The sequence below is a fragment of the Bombina bombina genome, chromosome 9, assembly GCF_027579735.1.
Source record: "Bombina bombina isolate aBomBom1 chromosome 9, aBomBom1.pri, whole genome shotgun sequence".
NCBI lineage: Eukaryota > Metazoa > Chordata > Amphibia > Anura > Bombinatoridae > Bombina > Bombina bombina.
Genome location: NC_069507.1, coordinates 224,961,423 through 224,980,928, shown reverse-complemented (window position 1 = coordinate 224,980,928; position 19,506 = coordinate 224,961,423). Strand labels below are relative to the sequence as shown.

Here is a 19,506-nt window from a genome sequence, read left to right as displayed (position 1 = left end):
AGCTGACCATGGCCTCAGAGCTAATCAGGGGCAATATACTACTGGTACAGAGCTGACCATGGCCTCAGAGCTAATCAGGGGCAATATACTACTGGTACAGAGCTGACCATGGCCTCAGAGCTAATCAGGGGCAATATACTACTTGTACAGAGCTGAACATGGTCTCAGAGCTAATCAGGGGAAATATATTACTGGTACAGAGCTGAACATGGCCTCAGAGCTAATCAGGGGAAATATACTACTGGTGAGGAGCTGACCATGGCCTCAGAGCTAATCAGGGGCAATATACTACTGGTACAGAGCTGACCATGGCCTCAGAGCTAATCAGGGGAAATATACTACTGGTACAGAGCTCACCATGGCCTCAGAGCTAATCAGGGGCAATATACTACTGGTGCAGAGCTGACCATGGCCTCAGAGCTAATCAGGGAAAATATACTACTGGTACAGAACTGACCATGGCCTCAGAGCTAATCAGGGGAAATATACTACTGGTGCAGAGCTGACCATGGCCTCAGAGCTAATCAGGGGAAATATACTACTGGTACAGAACTGACCATAGCCTCAGAGCTAATCAGGGGCAATATACTACTGGTACAAAGCTGACCATGGCCTCAGAGCTAATCAGGGGAAATATACTACTGGTACAGAACTGACCATGACCTCAGAGCTAATCAGGGGCAATATACTACTGGTACAGAGCTGACCATGGCCTCAGAGCTAATCAGGGGCAATATACTACTGGTACAGAACTGACCATGGCCTCAGAGCCAATCAGGGGAAATATACTACTGGTGCAGAGCTGACCATGACCTCAGAGCTAATCAGGGGCAATATACTACTGGTTCAAAGCTGACCATGGCCTCAGAGCTAATCAGGGACAATATACTACTGGTTCAAAGCTGACCATGGCCTCAGAGCTAATCAGGGACAATATACTACGTTTCATCGCTGACCTTGGCCTCAGAGCCAATTGGTAGCAATATACTACAGGTTTCATCGCTGAACATGGCCTCAGAGCCAATCAGCGGAAATATACTACTGGTACAGAGCTGACCATGCCCTCAGAGCCAATCAGGGGAAATATACTACTGGTACAGAGCTGACCATGCCCTCAGAGCTAATCAGGGGAAATATACTACTGGTGCAGAGCTGACCATGCCCTCAGAGCTAATCAGGGGAAATATACTACTGGTGCAGAGCTGACCATGGCCTCAGAGCTAATCAGGGGAAATATACTACTAGTGCAGAGCTGACCATGGCCTCAGAGCTAATCAGGGGAAATATACTACTGGTACAGAGCTTAACATGGCCTCAGAGCTAATCAGGGGCAATAGCAATATACTACTGGTTCAAATCTGAGCATGCCCTCAGAGCCAATCAGGGAAAATATACTACTGGTGCAGAGCTGACCATGGCCTCAGAGCTAATCAGGGGAAATATACTACTGGTACAGAGCTGACCATGGCCTCAGAGCTAATCAGGGGCAATATACTACTTGTACAGAGCTGAACATGGTCTCAGAGCTAATCAGGGGAAATATATTACTGGTACAGAACTGATCATGGCCTCAGAGCTAATCAGGGGAAATATATTACTGGTACAGAGCTGACCATGGCCTCAGAGCTAATCAGGGGAAATATACTACTGGTGAGGAGCTGACCATGGCCTCAGAGCTAATCAGGGGCAATATACTACTGGTACAGAGCTGACCATGGCCTCAGAGCTAATCAGGGGCAATATACTACTGGTACAGAGCTGACCATGGCCTCAGAGCTAATCAGGGGCAATATACTACTGGTACAGAGCTGACCATGGCCTCAGAGCTAATCAGGGGCAATATACTACTGGTGCAGAGCTGACCATGGCCTCAGAGCTAATCAGGGAAAATATACTACTGGTACAGAACTGACCATGGCCTCAGAGCTAATTAGGGGAAATATACTACTGGTGCAGAGCTGACCATGGCCTCAGAGCTAATCAGGGGAAATATATTACTGGTACAGAACTGACCATAGCCTCAGAGCTAATCAGGGGCAATATACTACTGGTACAAAGCTGACCATGGCCTCAGAGCTAATCAGGGGAAATATACTACTGGTACAGAACTGATCATGGCCTCAGAGCTAATCAGGGGCAATATACTACTGGTTCAAATCTGAGCATGCCCTCAGAGCCAATCAGGGAAAATATACTACTGGTGCAGAGCTGACCATGGCCTCAGAGCTAATCAGGGGAAATATACTACTGGTACAGAGCTGACCATGGCCTCAGAGCTAATCAGGGGCAATATACTACTTGTACAGAGCTGAACATGGTCTCAGAGCTAATCAGGGGAAATATATTACTGGTACAGAGCTGACCATGGCCTCAGAGCTAATCAGGGGAAATATACTACTGGTGAGGAGCTGACCATGGCCTCAGAGCTAATCAGGGGCAATATACTACTGGTACAGAGCTGACCATGGCCTCAGAGCTAATCAGGGGCAATATACTACTGGTACAGAGCTGACCATGGCCTCAGAGCTAATCAGGGGCAATATACTACTGGTACAGAGCTGACCATGGCCTCAGAGCTAATCAGGGGCAATATACTACTGGTGCAGAGCTGACCATGGCCTCAGAGCTAATCAGGGAAAATATACTACTGGTACAGAACTGACCATGGCCTCAGAGCTAATTAGGGGAAATATACTACTGGTGCAGAGCTGACCATGGCCTCAGAGCTAATCAGGGGAAATATATTACTGGTACAGAACTGACCATAGCCTCAGAGCTAATCAGGGGCAATATACTACTGGTACAAAGCTGACCATGGCCTCAGAGCTAATCAGGGGAAATATACTACTGGTACAGAACTGATCATGGCCTCAGAGCTAATCAGGGGCAATATACTACTGGTACAGAGCTGACCATGGCCTCAGAGCTAATCAGGGGCAATATACTACTGGTACAGAACTGACCATGGCCTCAGAGCCAATCAGGGGAAATATACTACTGGTGCAGAGCTGACCATGACCTCAGAGCTAATCAGGGGCAATATACTACTGGTTCAAAGCTGACCATGGCCTCAGAGCTAATCAGGGACAATATACTACTGGTTCAAAGCTGACCATGGCCTCAGAGCTAATCAGGGACAATATACTACGTTTCATCGCTGACCTTGGCCTCAGAGCCAATTGGTAGCAATATACTACAGGTTTCATCGCTGAACATGGCCTCAGAGCCAATTGGGAGCAATATACAAATGTAGTAGACAACCACCAGCTGTGTTCAGCTCAGGTTCAGCAGTGAAATGCTGCTATGGGTTAAACACACACTTCTGTTCAAGCAATCATATAATATAAATCTAGATTTTAAGTTCCCACGGGAATAGGGCCCTCAATTTTCCCTGTATTTGTCTTATCATATTGTTTCTCCATTGTACTGTTATCCTTGTACCCATGGGCAGCGCTGGGGAATCTGTCGGCGCTTTATAAATAAAGAATAATAATATAAATGCTGCAACACAGAGCTCTTTATTATTGCACATTTATTATTTTAAAGAGACACTAATATAAATTATCTCCACTGCAACAGATATACATGTAAATAAATATTTTAAAATCATTTAAAACTTGTATTTGTTAACAACAACAAAAAAAAAATATGTTTTGCAGTCCCAAGACAAACCCCTTGGAAAGCTTCTTTGATGTTATCTTACTATGTTTACTGTAGCCAATTAAGGACAGACCGAAACAAACTCCTGCACATATCCAACCACTGTGCAGCATGTGGTATGGAAAAAACTACACAGTCTCAGAGTTAAATTACAGAAAAGGTAGGCAAAATAAAGAAGGTAAGAAAATTATGCATAATTAAACATTTTATGGAGAATTCATTTTGAGTTGAATGTCCCTTTAAAAGGACATAAAACCTATTTTTTTATTTCAGGAATCAGGGCACACATTTTAAACAACCTTCCATTAATCTATTTTGCTTCAATCTCTCTTTATCCTTTATTGAAGAAGCATTACATTTCCTTACTGGGAGCTAGCTAAACACATTGGCAATGCAAAAGGCATATATGGGCTGCCACCAATCAGAAGCTAACTCCCATCTCCTGCGCTTACCTAGGTATACTTTTAAACAAAAGATACCAAGAGAAAGAAGCAAATTAGATAAAAGAAGTAAATTGGAAAGTTATTTAACATTGAATGAATGCTTTATTTGAATAATGAAAGAAACATTTTGGACTTCATGTCCCTGTAACACAAAATACATTTTTACATGATTCCTGGGTTTAAAGGGATAGTCTAGCCAAAATTAAAAACTTTAATGATTCAGAATAGAGAATGCAATAATTTTAAGCAACTTTCTAATTTACTCCTGTTATCAATTTTTCTTCATTCTCTTGGTATCTTTATTTGAAAAACAAGAATGTAAGCTTAGGAGCTGGCTCATATTTGGTTCAGCACCTGGGTAGCGCTTGCTGATTGTATGGCTACATTTAGACACCAATCAGCAAGTGCTACCCAGGTGCTGAAACAAAAATGGGCCGGCTCCTAAGTTTTACAGTCCTGCTTTTTCAAATAAAGATACCAAGAGTACAAAGAAAAATGAATAATAGGAGTAAATTAGAAAGTAACGTAAAATTGCCTGCTCTGTCTGAATCATAAAAGTTTAATCTTTAAGGAAAATCACTGTGTATAAGACATCAGAAGTGTAACAGGAACAAACAGCAATTGAAACATATCAGGAGATTATATTCACAAATATATCACACAATGATGCTTTTTCACAACTTCAGCACACACAAAAAATGGACAGTCACCTTTTTAAGAATTTTGGTGCACACGGGAGGCTCAAATCTATCATTTATCCCAAAGTATTGCTGAAGCGTATCCAGGGCAGCGACCTTCTCTGTAGGTGGGCTAGGTGAAAACAGAGAGCATGTGTTCAGGACACAGCTTATCTTGCACTGATTAAAGATTCATAAGATGAGCTTTAAACGGTATTCACTGAACTTTAAAGTCTTAACTGGGGCTTAATTGTTACATAAAGTGATATTAATGAGTATGTTCCATATCATCATAAGAAGATTGCTTATCACTGATACCTGGAATTCTTCTCTGGACCTTTAACCTGTTTCAGTTGACCTCTCCCTAACAAAACACAAATTACACATATTTATACATGAAAGTGTTAACAACTACAGGATATAGTAATTGCAAAAAATAAATCAATAAAAATGTAATAAAATGCATTGTGTGTGAGAATGTAATTAGAGAGGGACAATTATATATAAATTACAGGGCACAAGATGACTATGAATGTTGCAAAAAACAAAACTATTAAAAAGGACACTGAACCCAAATGTTTTTCTTTCATGATTCAGATAGAGCAGCAATTTTAAACACATTTCTAATTAATTCCTATTATCACTTTTTCTTCATTCTCTTTATATCTTTAGTTGAAAATGTTTCTTCTATCTGAAGCATGAAAGTTTAATTTTGACTTTACTGTCCCTTTTAAATAAAGAAAATAGTGGTCATTGAACAGAAACTCACCTCTCCGTCGTCGTTTTCTTTTTTCCTTTCTACTAGATATTGATTTTATTTCACTACATTTCTTTTGAAGATCCAAAAATTTCTGTCATGAGAAACAGACATATTCCGTAACAACATATATTAACTATCACTGCATTATAAGTAATTATTATATACACACACACTACCAGTCATATTTAAGTACACCTATATTTTCCAATTTTTATTTAAATGTGACAGTTGAAAGGGACATGAAACCCAACATTTATCTGTAATGATTCAGAGCATACAATTTTAAACAACTTCCCATTTTACTTGTTATCTAATTTGCTTTGTTCTTTTGGTATCCTTTGTTGAAAAGGCACGCCTCGGTAGCTCAGGAGCAGGGAGCTAGCTGCACATATATCCCTGTCGCTATTGGCTTACCAATTTGTTCAGCTAGCTCCGGGAAGTGCATTGTTGTTCTTTTAATAAAGGAGATCAATAGAATGAAGAAAAACCAGCAATAGAAGTAAATTGGAAAGTTGTTTAAAATGATATGCTCTGAGTCATTAAAGAAAATGTTTGGGTTTCATGTCCCTTTAACGTCTCAATGTACTTTGACATTACAGCGCAGTACAATTAAACAATTGCAGATAAAAAAAGAAATCATGGAATTTTGTTTAACAAAATGTAATCTACATTTTTGACTCAAAGTAGCCACATTTTGCAGATATACATAAGAACACACTTACTGCATTTATTCTACAATATAAATCAAATATTGTCTGTGAAGTTCTTCCCAACACTGTTGCAGAAGTTCCCACAAATGTGTTGCCCACATGTACGCCACGTTCATCCCAATCCAGCTTGATGGGATTTAAGTCTGGCCACTCCATGATTTGAACCCCACAGTCTTGTTCTTTTCTTCTAAGGTACTTCTGACATAGCTTAGATGTTTGTTTTGGGTCACTATTTTGATGTAGGATGAACCCCTTACCAACTTGGCGAATACCAGAGGATATTGCATGATGCTGTGGTAGTGTTTTTGGCACAGGGTGCCACCTACCCTGTGCAAGTCACAAACTCTGGATCCAGCTAAAGAGCCCCAGACTATTACACTTCCTCCACAATGGTTGATAGTTGGTGTCACACAGAGTAATCATTTTACCTACTCAAAGCTGTACAAAAATCCTGCATGAGGAACCGAAGATTTCAAACAGATTCATCAGTCCCTACAACCTTCTTCCAGTCTTGAGCAGTATACTGGCAGTGCTTCATGGTCCAGGGAAGCCTAATGTTCTTATTGTACCATCTTAGCTCCCCTTGACCTGTCAAACCTGCTGCTCAAGGGCTTCTCTTCAAGTTGCAAGTGAGGCTTACTTACTTCAACCAACCAGTGCAAACTGTTCTAAATTTGTCCTGGAAGCCGACGACTGTGTAAGCTGTTGACTCTCAGACACGCGTCTTCTGATTCTGTTGTGCATTTCAATCTGCCAGACATCTTCAGAGTTTTCTACAGTTTCCAAGTGCCTACAGATGGTGTAAGAAACTGTAGTCACAGGAACCTTGGATGTCTTTGCAATTTCTCTAAAGGAAAACTCTACACTTTTAGAGATATAACATACATTATTTTTCCATTTTTAGCAACCTAAAATTGATTACTCTAGCAGATTACTGCTTACCTTTGTAACGTTACAGGCTATTCAGCCGACTAAAACTTTTATAGGTATTGCAGTTATTTCCCCTCTTTAAACATGTTATGCAGAAATTAAACATGGAATTTTATGTCCCTTTAATCATATCCACTCAAAAAAAAATAGATAAAGATTTGTACTGAGTCATGGGATGGCTTTCAGAAGGAGAACAAGCTTATGTGTCCTACAGAGTTCAGCGCTACTATTAACGTTCCAGTCAACTGATCTGAAACCTGAGGCACAGTCCTTGGGAGAACAGAACAAGTGTGGAACGATCACACACAGTGCTTTACTTTTATTTTCTTGAACATCTGCAGGGAACTGGTCATTAATCTCTTCAAGTCACTCGAATTTTGTCAAAATGAGTCAACCTTGTCAGGAATTGACCTTCGCAATCTCAGGTGTCAAATATGATACACAGATGCCTTCCCCAGGACAAACTCATGCAGCTTATTAATGTCTCTGCACTGATTTATTTTAGGTTACTAACATCTTTATTAAACTAAATACCCCATAAGCTTCCATGGAATGTATTTTCTTGATATCATAATTCACCTAGCAACAGCTTTATCAGACCGTGCAACAATGTTTTGTTAAACAATTGTTGGTGAGTTAGCACTCCTTCAAAAGCAGACTCTAGCCTTTTGCACCATGATAAATAGATGGCAGCTGATTATTTTTTTCAAAAGTGACATTAGCATTATTTTTATATATAGTCTATTGTGCGATAGCTCAAATTTGCCTTCATCGTGACTACAGCAAGCTTTATGTCTTTCTGTTGGTCTAAACATTAAAAGGGACACGCAAGTCAAAGTCTAAGTGCTATTGCATTGTTTTTTTATCTTGCATTTGTTGATTATGCAAATCTAGTGTATTTACTGGTCCTTTACATTTAACATTTAGGTGTTTCCATGGATACAGCATATATACAGGCTAAAGGTTTAAGAACATATTGGCAGGCGGTCAGTAAAATCAGCCGGTTGGTGCACCCGCTAAACAGTTATTGGGGAGAACACTGCATACAGTCACTATTATAATAAATGTCTATTTCTATATCACATTTATTTGTAAAAATGATTTTAGAAATAAAATAAAGTATATAAAAAAAATAATAGTATCTGTCTGTATAGGAATACTGCCATATCTCAGGTAACACATCTTGGCCTGCTTTATTATAGGCTATGTGTAAAAATAATACATATTTAAGCATAAAAAAATAACAAATATCTAGATTCTAGATATTTCAGCTGGAGTATGGTATCTGTTATTGTTCAAGTCCTCTGACTAATTTTGTCACTTTTATATGAATACAACATAACTACTATTAGACGTTAGTGTTGTTGACTTGGCCCTGGAGCCCAGAGAGGAATAGTTGCACCCCTTATGGCACGTACCCACGGACACAGGGGTATATGAGCATCTCCCCCCCCCACACACACCTTTGTGTGAGTCAAGAGTAAAGAAACTTCAGATATTATGTCTAGCCCCTAAATATTAACCTGCACAAAATATATATATATTGAAATAATTTAATCTAGTTGTGTGTTTTTTACTTGTGTGGAGGGTTAAAGGGACAGCAAAGTCCAAATTAAACTTTCATGATTCGGATAGAGCATGCAATTATAAACAACTTTCTAATTCACTTCTGTTATCAAATGTGCTTAGTTCTTTTGGCATCTTTTATTGAAGAGTACAACTAAGTAGTTTTATAAACGCTCAGGAGTGTGCACATGTCTTTAGTACTCTATGGCAGCAGTGTTTTGTTATATACTGGAGTGCCTGTTAGTATGTAGTAGACGTGCATTTGTTTCATATGAATGCATATCCGTAACAAAAACTTCTTTTTCACAAAACGATTACCCAAACGCATGCGCCATTGGTTTCCTTTGAAGGGACATGAAACCCAAAAACTTTCTCTCGTTATTTAGGCAGAACATACAATTTTAAGCCACTTTCCAGTTTACTTCTATTATCACGTTTGCTTCATTCTTTTGGCATCATTTATTGAAGGAGCAGCAATGCACTACTGGTTGCCAACTGAACCCATGGGTGAGCCAATGACAATAGGCATATATATTCAGCCACCAATCAGCAGCTAGCACCAAGGTGCCTTGCTGCTCCTGAGTTTACCTAGATAACCCCTTCAACAAAGGATAACAAGAGAAGGAAGCACATTAAATAAAATTGGAAAGTTGTTTAAAACTGTATGCTCTGTCTGAATCATGGATGTCTAATTATGACTTTACTGTCCCTTTAAAAAAGCTTTAAAAAGGTAGAATACTTACCTATAGCGAGCTGAACTAATCCCGACAGCGAATCCCAGAGCCTATTAGCGCAGCGAATCACAGAGCCTATTAGCGCAGCGAATCACAGAGCCTATTAGCGCAGCGAATCCCAGAGCCTATTAGCGCAGCGAATCCCAGAGTCTGTGCTAAAGGAGAAGGTCCTTTAGTGTAGGACAAAATTACTTTTTGCCTGTAGCAAAAGATTTACTTTTCTTTTAACAAAACTATTGTAAAATGTACAGAATATTCAGTATTTTTTGGGATTTAAACAAAATGAATACCGAATAGTGCAAAAAATGTATATTCTGAATAATTGTTACAAACGATTAGCACAAACAAATTATTTGCGGCTGCACAAGTTTATTATTAATATACATTTGTTATTTTTTATTAACTGTACAAAGTCTCGAAGGTGAGTTGCTTCTCTAACAGAGACAGTAAACACCTTTTTTAGTTATGAGCAGTAAAATTACTTTGCAAAGTACTTTCATTAGTTATTTTGCCAATTTATAATGTAATTTAGCTCTGAAAATTGTGAATGTTCTAATTCTCAGACCTGGAAATGAACCCTACAGACATCTCAAGGCTTACCCTGCTGCGTATCCTTCCCTAAATGGCTTTAAATCAGACTGCAAAACAATGCACTTTATACCAACATAATGACTGTAGTTAGCCTTGTTGTCTGCAGACTGAAGCCTGGATTTGCACCTCCAAATAAGGTAAATGGTGGGGGGAGTTCAGCTATTCAAAATAATTTGTTTTAAAAAAAAAATGTTTAGACTTGGCTGATATGTTATTCTATAGCAACATAACAAAAATGTCTTTTAACATACATTATTAAAGGGACATTCTGGTCAAAATTTAAATGCACGTAGATTAATTACATATGTGCAATATGCATGTATTAGCAAAAATGTACCTAGTAAAAGTTATCACTGTTTTAGGGTTAACATTTTTCTCTGCACGTGCATGTGAAGCATAGCTATTCTCAGTGCACCAGCATTTTAAATACTGCTGCTGCTTAGAGCGCCAGTGGGATTTGTATCACATCAGTAATTAACATGAGTCATTACCAGATGGTAAAAGCACAATTAGGCTCCATGAGCAAGTGATGTGTTTAAAATGCTGGTGCACGGTGCATACTTAAATACAATTTGTAAACAACTATAGCTTTTATTAGAAGCATTTTTGCAAAACATGTATATTACAAAAATTCTTCTATTCAAGAATTAAATGCATCCATGTTAATTCAAATTTTGGCTGGAATGTCCCTTTACCCTTTTAATGTCGTTATGGCATTCTATTCCGCCCTAACTGCGCTGGGCTTTAGCGCCGTTAGGATGGAAAAGAACGTCCTAGCCGTTTGGCTGTCCTGAAGCCAACAGCTCTTCCTGGATACGATTGCGGTCTGGAGAGCTTGCCTAGCGTCATAGGAACGCCCCCCCCGACCTGATCCCATAACTGAAATCTTGCAATCGCGTGTTTTAAATTTGTCTACATCGGAACTCTGTCTTGATGTAGACAAATTGACCCTGTCATGAAAGGGTTAAATATTATTTCAGCAAAAGAAGAAGACGACTCGCTCTATGTATAAAATATATGCATTTCTTGAAACCATTAAAAAGAATGACAAACAGCCACCCTGAAAAATGTCTAGAAGAGATGCGCAGCACGGGAGGCTTACGCGTTTGGGCGATATGCCGTATTCATAGCCTGTCTAGTGAGTTCTCACCCTCATTTAAAAACATTAGGCTCTTGTAAAGCTATAACATCACAATATTCTTGAAAATAAAGTTTTATTCCTGCACCAAGTGGGGAGTCAATAGATGTACGTCTGCTTGTTCAGAAGATTCTGTATTACTGAAAAGTTTTTTCAAAGTGACATTTCTGATCAGACGATTTACATCTATTATTGTCTGAAACATATTGAACTCCGCAGTGGGTGCAAATGACAGACCACAGCCCAATACTTTACACTGTTCAGGAGTTAAATTTTGTTTTTGACAAGTTTATGACGTTCCCTACTTGTACTTGCTCTGTGGGCGAGACCCCCTGAGTTGGTATCTCTCTTGGACTTGTGTTTGTATATCTGGTGCATGTGGTGCCGGGTCTATGGGAAAAACCTGTTCTACGACAGATTATATATTATAAGTTATGGACTGTGTTATTGCCCTTTCTTCATATTTTTGAACAGCTATACTCCGTTTGTTATGAAACAGTACTACACCTGCACCTAGACTCTTTTTTGCATCTTAAATAACCTATGTGAAGTTGGCACCCCATGTTTGTAAAAACTGAATTAAAATATACAATTCGTTTGTACTGCGTTTGTGCTGCAAAAACGAACATTTGTGTTGGTTAGGTTTAGGAGATATTGCGCATTATATTTTTTATGAAACCCAGCCCACTTTGCACCCCATGTTATGAAATTTTAAAATCAAATATACCATTTGTTTGTGCCGCAAAAACGAACGTTTGTGCCGGTTTGGTTTCGGAGATATAGCGCATTATATTTGCTGAAACTCCGCCCACTTTGTACCCCATGTTATGCTATTTTAAAAACAAATATACCATTTGTTTGTGCTGCGTTTGTGCCGATTTGTGCTGCAAAAACAAATGTTTGTGCTGGTTTGTTTTCGGAGATATAGCGCATTATTTTTTATGAAACCCCACCCACTTTGCACCTCATGTTATTAAATTTTAAAAACAAATATACCATTTGTTTGTGCTGCGTTTTTGCTGATTTGTGCTGCAAAAACAAACGTTTGTGCCAGTTTGGTTTAGGAGATATTGCGCATTATTTTTTGGGAACCCCCGCCCACATTGAACCCCATGTTATGCCATTTGTTTGTGCTGCGTTTGTGCTGATTTGTGCCGCAAAAACGAACGTTTGTGACAGTTTGGTTTCGGAGATATTGCGCATTATATTTGCTAAAACCATGCCCACTTTGCACCCCATGTTATGAAATTTTAAAAACAAATATACCATTTGTTTGTGCTGCGTTTGTGTTGATTTGTGCTGCAAAAACGAACGTTTGTTCCGGTTTGATTTCAGAGATATTACCCATTATATTTGCTGAAACTCCGCCCACTTTGCACCCCATGTTATGCAATTTTAAAAACAAATATACCATTTGTTTGTTCTGCATTTGTGCTGATTTGTGCTGCAAAAACAATTGTTTGTGCCGGTTCGGTTTCTGAGATAATGGACATTCAAGATTTTTAGATTATGTAAACTCAAGCACCGCCCACTTTGCACCCATGTTATTAAATTTAAAAAACAAAAATCCCATGTGTTTTTAAATATTTTTTTCTGGTGTGGAAGTCACATCTGTTTTTTTGTATACCCCAAAATTTTATAATTCTATTTGTACTTAAGAACATTTTTGTTGTTATAATACTTTTGAATCAAAGAGTACATGTACACATAATGCGCAATATCTCTGAAATCAAACCGGAACAAACGTTAATTTTTGCAGCACAAACAAATGGTATACAGGTGGCCCTCATTTTACAACGGTTCAATTTACACCGTTTCAGAATAACAACCTTTTTTTCCAGTCATGTGACTGCTATTGAAAAGCATTGAGAAGCAGTGAATTTATTAAAATAGCCAGTAGGTGGAGCTGTCTGCTTGTGTTGCAGCAAAGCCAAGCAAGCTGAAATTAATCAGTTTAAACAGACCTGAGCTCTCAAGCAGATTTCGAAGGAACAAGATCTTCCTGTCTATAAATCAGTCCAGATTGAAATGCATAGAAAGAACTGTTTGCAGAAAAATGCAAGTGAAGTCTGTGTGATTATTTTGTTAGGTTTATAATGCTGTTTAGCAAATGTTTTTGTTCATTTAATTTAGTTTAATTATATATTCTATGTTGTGTGATTATTTTATTAGGTTTATAATGCTGTTTAGCATTTAAAGTCTTCATTTCAAAGCTTTAAAAATAATGTATTAGGTTCCAGGCCCCTCTCAAAATTGTCATAAGTAACACCTATCTCCCTCACTTCATCATTGACTTACATTATAAACTGGGTTTCAATTTACATCGGTTTTGATTTACAACCATTCTTTCTGGAACCTAACACCGGCGTAAACTGAGGGCTACCTGTATTTGTTTTTAAAATTGCATAACATGGGATGCAAAGTGGGCGGGGTTTCATAAAAAATAATGCGCTATATCTCTGAAACCAAAACGGCACAAACGTTCGTTTTTGCAGCACAAATACATCACAAACAAATAGTATATTTGTTTTTAAAATTGCACAACAAGGGGTGCAAAGTGGGCGGGGTTTCATAAAAAAATAATGCACTATATCTCCTAAACCAAACCGGCACAAACGTTCGTTTTTGCAGCACAAATGAATGGTATATTTTAATTCAGTTTTTACAAACATGTGGTGCCAACTTCACATAGGTTCTTAAATATTAATAGTCAATAAAAATGCTTTTTCATGTTTTAAGTTATTTGAATGCAAAGGGCTCCAATGTACATATATATGTATACATATTTATCTATGTATTTGTGTTTTACTGTATATTTACTGTATTTAACATTCAAATGTTCTTCACTTACAGAATAATGTACTTTTTATTGTAAATAAATATTTTTATATGCCACTTCCAGTCTAGTATCAATTAGATCTACAATCGGCAACAATCATAGTATCGACCACTGTGTTACATTAAATTATCTTTCATGACAGTGTCTAAACATGTGAAAAAACAGTGTTCACAAAGTGATACATAGCTTAAGTTCATTCAGTGTCATCACTACTATTCTCAATCTGGTGTTGTCATAGTAATTAAGCTAAACAACTCCAAAGTATATCAAATTAGATAAAATTAAATGCGAGTGCAAATTATTCTCTACGTCTACCCACTTGGTAACATATGTAGTGATCCTTACAGTGTATTGTAGCACATCACCTATTTGTACACTAGTTTTATGCCTGTTTGTAATGTTGTCATGACAACCAACCACCACTATAGCCAATGGACATTGACCAATTCTCATATATAACCATTTTAACCCCTTAATGACAACTGACGTACCAGGTACGTCATGCATTAACAAGCAGTTAATGACAATGGACGTACCTGGTACGTCAGTTGTCTAACAGAGTGCTGGAAGCGATCACAAATGCTTCCAGCAGCTCTGAGGGTATTGCAGTGATGCCTCGATATGGAGGCATCCTGCAATACCATTTTACAAGCCCCCGATGCAGAGAAAGCCACTCTGTGGCCCTCTCTGCACCGGTAGCGATAGTGCCGGGTGTGAGGGTGCGCGTGCACGTGAGCATGCATGTGCGCGTGCAAGTGTGCGCACGTGCACGTGCACCCATTAGCCACACTGACACCAATGAATGAGGGCAGAAAGGGGGAAAAAAGGGATTTTTTAAAAAAAAAAAAAATATAAAAGGATCTGGGAGGGGGTGGGGGTATTGTGGGGGGCTGCTGCACTACATAAATAGTTTTTTTAAGTAAAAATAAAATAAAAATACTTTTTGGGGGGTTTTTGGGGCCAAACTGGGTACTGGCAGCTTTCTGGTAGGGGAGAGGGTTAGAGAGCTGGAGGGGGGGATCAGGGAGGTTGGGGCTAAGGCAGGGGTCCATCACAGCTAAAATACTTTATTATTTTTATTTAAAAAAAAAAAAAAAAAAAAAAACAACTTTTATTTAGTACTGGCAGACTTTCTGCCAGTACTTAAGATGGCGGGAACAATTGTGGGGTGGGGGAGGGAAGAGAGCTGTTTGGGAGGGATCAGGGGGTGGGATGTGTCAGGTGGGAGGCTGATCTCTAAAATTAACCCTGCAAGCTCCCTACAAGCTACCTAATTTAACCCCTTCACTGCTGGGCATAATTAACATGTGGTGCGCAGCAGCATTTAGCGGCCTTCTAATTACCAAAAAGCAACGCCAAAGCCATATAAGTCTGCTATTTCTGAACAAAGGGGATCCCAGAGAAGCTTTTACAACAATTTCTGCCATAATTGCACAAGCTGTTTGTAAATAATTTCAGTGAGAAACCTAAAATTGTGAAAAATGTTAAGTTTTTTTTTTTATTTGCTCGCATTTGGCGGTGAAATGGTGGCATAAAATAAACCAAAATGGGCCTAGATCAATACTTGGGGTTGTCTACTACACTACACTAAAGCTAAAATTAACCCTACAAGCTCCCTAATTAACCCCTTCACTCCTGGGCATAAAACATGTGTGGGGCGCAGCGGCATTTAGCGGCCTTCTAATTACCAAAAAGCAACCCAAAAGCCATATAAGTCTGCTATTTCTGAAAAAAGGGGATCCCAGAGAAGCATTTACAACCATTTGTGCCATAATTGCAGAAGCTGTTTGTAAATAATTTCAGTGGGAAACCTAAAGTTTGTGACAAATTTTGTGAAAAAGTGAACTTTTTTTTTTTTTGATCGCATTTGGCGGTGAAATGGTGGCATGAAATATACCAAAATGGGCCTAGATCAATACTTTGGGTTGTCTTCTAAAAACAATATATACATGTCAAGGGATATTCAGGTATTCCTGACAGATATCAGGGTTCCAATGTAACTAGCGAAGTGCTACTTGTATTTATTGCCCCATAAATTGCAAAAAAAGCAAAGAACATGTAAACATTTGGTATTTCTAAACTCAGGACAAAATTTAGAAACTATTTAGCATGGGTGTTTTTTGGTGGTTGTAGATATGTAACAGATTTTGGGGGTTAAAGTTAGAAAAAGTGTGTTTTTTTCCATTTTTTCCTCATATTTTTTTTTTTTTTTTTTTTAGTAAATTATAAGATATGATGAAAATAATGGTATCTTTAGAAAGTCCATTTAATGGCGAGAAAAACGGTATATAATATGTGTGGGTACAGTAAATGAGTAAGAGGGAAATTACAGCTAAACACAAACACTGCAGAAATGTAAAAATAGCCATTGTCATTAAGGGTAAGAAAATTGAAAAATGGTCCGGTCATTAAGGGGTTAAAAGGACAGTCAAGTCCAAAAAAACTTTCAGGATTTAAATAAGGCATGTAATTTTAAACAACTTCCCAATTTACTTTTATCACCAATTTTGCTTTGTTCTCTTGGTATTCTTAGTTGAAAGTTAAACCTAGGAGGTTCATATGCTAATTTCTTAGACCAGTGCTTTCCAAACTGTGTGTCGGGACACACTAGTGTGTCGGCAGCAGTGTGTAGGTGTGTCCCTGCTTCAGCACAAATTTTTTAATTTTTTTGTTTTTGACTTCCCGTCTGCCTGCTACGCATATCACATGGTTGACACGTGATTGATACCCAGGGGGACAAAGGTCATCTTAACCTATTGGCGCAGTGGGAACTGAAACTATTCCCATTGGCGGCACATTGGCTCCTGACTGCACGTGTAGTCTCCTTAATTGGCTTGTGACTTCATGTGTAGTCAGTGAGTGGGACAGCAGTGTGTTTGCAGCGTGGGCAGTAGTCAATCGGACTCACCGAGCTCTGAGGGCAGCAGCTTAAACGCTGAGCTGAAGTCAGTGGGTTTTTTTTTTTGCAACTAGCTCCCAGTAGTGCATTGCTGCTCCTGCTCTTGATATATGGATAGCAAGTGGAAGCTTAAAAATGCTTGATGATAAAATGCGAGTGTCTTAATTATGAGCAAATCAGACGTTGCCATATAATCACAAAGAAAATGTACAAATATATCACTAATGCTCTCTCTTCAGTCCATTAATCGTATTTACATATTTCTTATATATTCTTTAAGCACCTACAATGTTTATCTCCATATAGGCAAACATCATTCTCTACCTTAATTTGTATTTAAGAATAAAAAGGATATAATCCAGTAAGTGAAGAACATTGGAATGTGAAATATGCACAGTAAAATATACAGTAAAACACAAATACATCTGCAATACTGCAAATCCACACTATGTATGCTAAGATGGAAATACAAACCTCATATCAGCTTGATATTGCCTAATTGAGCAGAGTCAATGCCTACCATTAATACAACGGTTAGACTTAGCCATTCCTATCAACTAGTGGGAATACTGCAGAATGTAACATTCATTTTGGGGGGAGCACATTTCACTTTAATGCTTTTTATTAGGTGCAATATTCTAATGTTTGGCTTACTATGGTATTGCTTGTTCCTTTATGTAACAAAATGTTATTCTGCCTGCTATTGCTATCATATACTTTGGCAAATTGTGCTTAAGATATACAGTGCATACTGCAGTTACCCTGTGCATAGACAAAGCTACAGTAAGTAGTAATAAAAAAAGGTGTGGGTGGGCAATGTTCCCAAGCAGGCAACCTGTCTACCCAAAATTGAAACATCAGTGATCAGCTTCGGCTGGGGGAAGTGCAATCCCACCCTCTGCTCTCATGCAACAACTGGGATGCATAACCGATGCTCCTGATTGGCTCAATGGACATTTGTGATCGAGTGTAGCACTTGTCTGCAGCTCCAGAGAACTGCATCAACTATGTATTTAACCAATTTGCTGGGGTTAAACACAGTTATACAGAATCGCTAGTGACAAAATGATATGCTCCAACAAATTAGAGCAGATCATGCTAGCATTATAATTGTGTTTTAAAGGCAAGGACGTCTCAAAAGAATGCAGATACAAATAGCTCTAAAGCAAGAAGAGACCATCTGAACCCCAAAACAATGCTACCCCCATTGAAAACAGAGTAATACAATATTGCATCAAGCATCTCCTTGTATTAGATATCACCAATACTGGCGTATTACAGAAAAAAAGTAATAAAAATTAATAAAAAACAAAGGCATAACATAAAATGGCAGCAGCTCAGGCAATATCTAAGGTGACCATACGCACATTCCAGCAGCTGACAGGAACCCCTCCTGGACAGACAGTCGTGTGCTGCTCGGTCTCTGAGCTCTCTGGGGCTTTATTGGTACTAGTTCCATCATGCGTAGACACCGGTTCTCCCGTCACATCCTCCTCGTCTGAAACATCGCTCTCAGTCACCCCCGGAGGTAAAAGCCCACTCCACATTATCAAATCGCTCCACGCGCCATGTTGGACTAACAAAAACAGAAGGGCGGTGCCAAAATAAGACCAATCCGCAAGCTCTGAAGCAAGGAAGTTAAGTGACAACGAGGCTTGGAACGCGCAAAGCAGGAAAAGGTGACAGGTTTGCGTTTCAGTGTTTTGTTTTTCAGGAGGTTTAGTTGTTATGGATACGGAGAAATATGTGTCAGGAATCCCAAATCCTATAAATTTAGGATACATATTTAAACGTTCACAAGATTATTTTACAAAAAGGCTAATTTAAAGTGGCATACAAGAGCAAAAAATAATCTAATATGTTGAAGCATTTTATTATTGCACATAACTGTTTTAATCCCTGCATATAGATAACACATAGTTAAAGTCAGTTCCAGAGCAGCAATGCACTACTGGGAGTTAGCATATGTGTGTAGACAGCAATTACAAGGTAGCTCTTAGTAGTGCTTTGCTGCTAAACTTATATAAATATGCTTTTACAACAAACCTATTTAGACCAAGAGAACAAATATATAGTAGAGACAATTGCTCAGTAGCTTGTTTTTTTAGCCCAATTTGCCTTTCACAGAGGAGAACTTTACTGAAGTATATGAGTCTGATCCTAAATTGTAATTATTGGATTATTCTAGCATTTGCAAAAAGAACGGTGTAAAAGCCGGAACGGAACGGAACAGGCCGGAACAGGCCTTTTATGAAGGAAATTGATTTAAAATATAATGGGATGTATTAGAGACTCTTGAGAACAATTTTAGGAACAAGAATATTTGTGATATAATAATTAATTAACCCTTTAACTACCAGAATAGTGTCCGGAACCAAACATAACAGCCCGGAACAGCACCTTCCCAGAAAACCAGATACACCAAATTCACAAGTCACATTTGACTAAATGTAATAAGTGTAATCAGCCACAAACCATCCACAGAAACCACGTTCCAATACCCATTCCGGCCTGTAAAACGCTTTTTCATGAAAAGTGACGGAACGGCACCTTGCCAGC

General features: G+C 38.6%; 1 protein-coding gene across 1 annotated transcript in view; it reads right to left on the bottom strand.

Annotated features, from left to right (window-relative positions):
- The window catches only part of FAM204A (family with sequence similarity 204 member A), a 64,867-nt gene extending 46,329 nt beyond the window's left edge, over positions 1 to 18,538 (bottom strand). Inside the window, exons 1-4 of the mRNA XM_053692675.1 lie at positions 18,315 to 18,538; positions 5,550 to 5,631; positions 5,099 to 5,144; positions 4,814 to 4,913 (exon numbers count right to left, since the gene is read on the bottom strand). Coding sequence (XP_053548650.1) covers positions 4,814 to 4,913; positions 5,099 to 5,144; positions 5,550 to 5,631; positions 18,315 to 18,494 — 408 coding nt within the window. The 5' untranslated portion in view covers positions 18,495 to 18,538. The remainder of the gene's footprint in view (positions 1 to 4,813; positions 4,914 to 5,098; positions 5,145 to 5,549; positions 5,632 to 18,314) is intronic.
- Positions 18,539 to 19,506: the final 968 nt, after the last annotated feature.